The sequence below is a fragment of the Sceloporus undulatus genome, chromosome 1 (assembly GCF_019175285.1).
Source record: "Sceloporus undulatus isolate JIND9_A2432 ecotype Alabama chromosome 1, SceUnd_v1.1, whole genome shotgun sequence".
Taxonomy (NCBI): Eukaryota; Metazoa; Chordata; class Lepidosauria; order Squamata; family Phrynosomatidae; genus Sceloporus; species Sceloporus undulatus.
Window position 1 is genome coordinate 296330837 of NC_056522.1, and position 1786 is coordinate 296332622.

General features: G+C 37.4%; 1 protein-coding gene across 7 annotated transcripts in view; it reads right to left on the minus strand.

Annotated features, from left to right (window-relative positions):
• Nucleotides 1-1153, minus strand: part of LOC121928780 (golgin subfamily B member 1-like) — a 231752-nt gene extending 230599 nt beyond the window's left edge. For all 7 annotated transcript variants that reach the window (XM_042464026.1, XM_042463994.1, XM_042463977.1 and 4 more), the window contains exon 1: nt 1100-1153. In XM_042464026.1, coding sequence (XP_042319960.1) covers nt 1100-1144 — 45 coding nt within the window. In that variant the 5' untranslated portion in view covers nt 1145-1153. The remainder of the gene's footprint in view (nt 1-1099) is intronic.
• Between the last annotated feature and the right edge of the window lie 633 nt (nt 1154-1786).

A 1786-nucleotide genomic window follows, 5' to 3' on the forward strand; every position in this document is an offset into this window, starting at 1 on the left:
GCCCAATGTTCTAGTTTATTGAGGTCCTTTTGAATTCTGTTCATGTATTCCAATATAATAGCTACCCCTCCCAGTTTTGTATTCCCTGCAAACTTGATAAAAATTCCTTCCAGCCTTCCATTTAAGTCACTTATAGAAATGGTGAACAGTAAAAGCCCTAGGCAGTTAGTGATGTCAAATTGCATTAATTCTGCAGGGTAGATGCAACCTGCAGTTTGTTGTCCAAATAGCAACTTTCCCAAACTCTAGTCTTCAACCAACAAAACACAGATAGTGTACCCAAGTCTTTGTGTATAGAATATTCAGACGAGATCCGGCGTGTTCAGGGTGGTATGGCCGTAGGCCATATTTTACTTACGCCTCCTTCTGGATAGTCGTGACCCTAGTATGATCCATAAAGTGGCCAAATTCTGCTACATTGTGTGTAAAGTCTGCTTTCAATTGGTAAATGAAAATTTTACTGCTGCATAGATGATTTGACCCAGCATTATTGTAACTGTAATTGTTTAAGTACTATTCATGCCCAGGTATGTACAATGTATATTTTAAATTATACTGATGCTGTTTTTCTTTTCTTTTCTTTTTTATACTGGTCAAAGACCGAATAAACTATATTACATTACATTACAGAATATTCAGACATGGTTTTGTCAGTTCCTTCCTCTGAAATATAACCTACAAAACCTGGTATTCACTGGCAGTCGAATCCAAGTACTAACCAGGGCTGAATCCACTTAACTTCTAATATCAGATAGGATCCAGTGTCCTAGGGTTATTTAGTGCTGTTTATGCTTAATTTTGCAAAACCGCATGAATCAGTTGTTACAATCTATTTTCAAACAGTACGTTAGTACAGTCCAGCTTTGTGATTGGCAATAAATCAGGAAGAGAAAACACATGCACTATGTCGGCTATTCACAGTGATATTTGTCCAGCGAGGGCAATATGGACAAACCAAAGGTGGTTTTCACTTGATACTGAGAATTAATATTAATTATACTGGGTACAGTAAATCACTCAAAACATTTGAGATGCAAAAATGAACTGCACCTGACAAATTTCCAATGGAAGTTAGGGAATTTTTTTCCAGAGTACTTACTCCAGATTTAGGGACTGAATCATCAACACTGCTCCATTTCCACATAGTTTTAGGGTGGCTATAAAACAAGATAAAAAAAACTGGTTATTTCAGTAATTCCTATTCCCTGTATTATTATTTCTGTCAAAGGATATTCAAAATAATAAGGCTATAGAAAGACTCAGAACTAATAAACTATTATACATAAGACCCTACTAAACTCAAAAACAAAGCAGTAACAACTGAAAACTGTACAACAGAAGTGGGGCAGGAGGAATGTACCACCAAGCAACATTGTGTAAAAGACAGAGCCTAGTAATCTCACATGATGTGCATTCTACAAAATGAGTATCATCACTGAGAAAGCACTTTCCAAGATCATCTTGGCAAAGAACAGGGTATGGGCCAAAGATCTTCTTTTGATCTAAAATAAAAGGACATGTCAAAGCAGCCACTCGGGAAGGCAAAGTATGTTCTTAAGGCTGCAAGAGTCTCCAAGCCTATTTGTGAGGGTGCTGCTCCCAAGAATGCCTACAATATTTTTTTCTAGCCAAAAAAGGGTGAAACTGTATTTACTGAAGTCCCCAGGAGCATCAGCTCACCTTTTAAAACAGGTTGCATGTTGCTTGCTTCTAGTTCAGTCCTCCTGCCACAAAAAGTGGCTAAACTAAGTAAGAAGTCACCAGCAAGCAATAATTTTCCATTGTG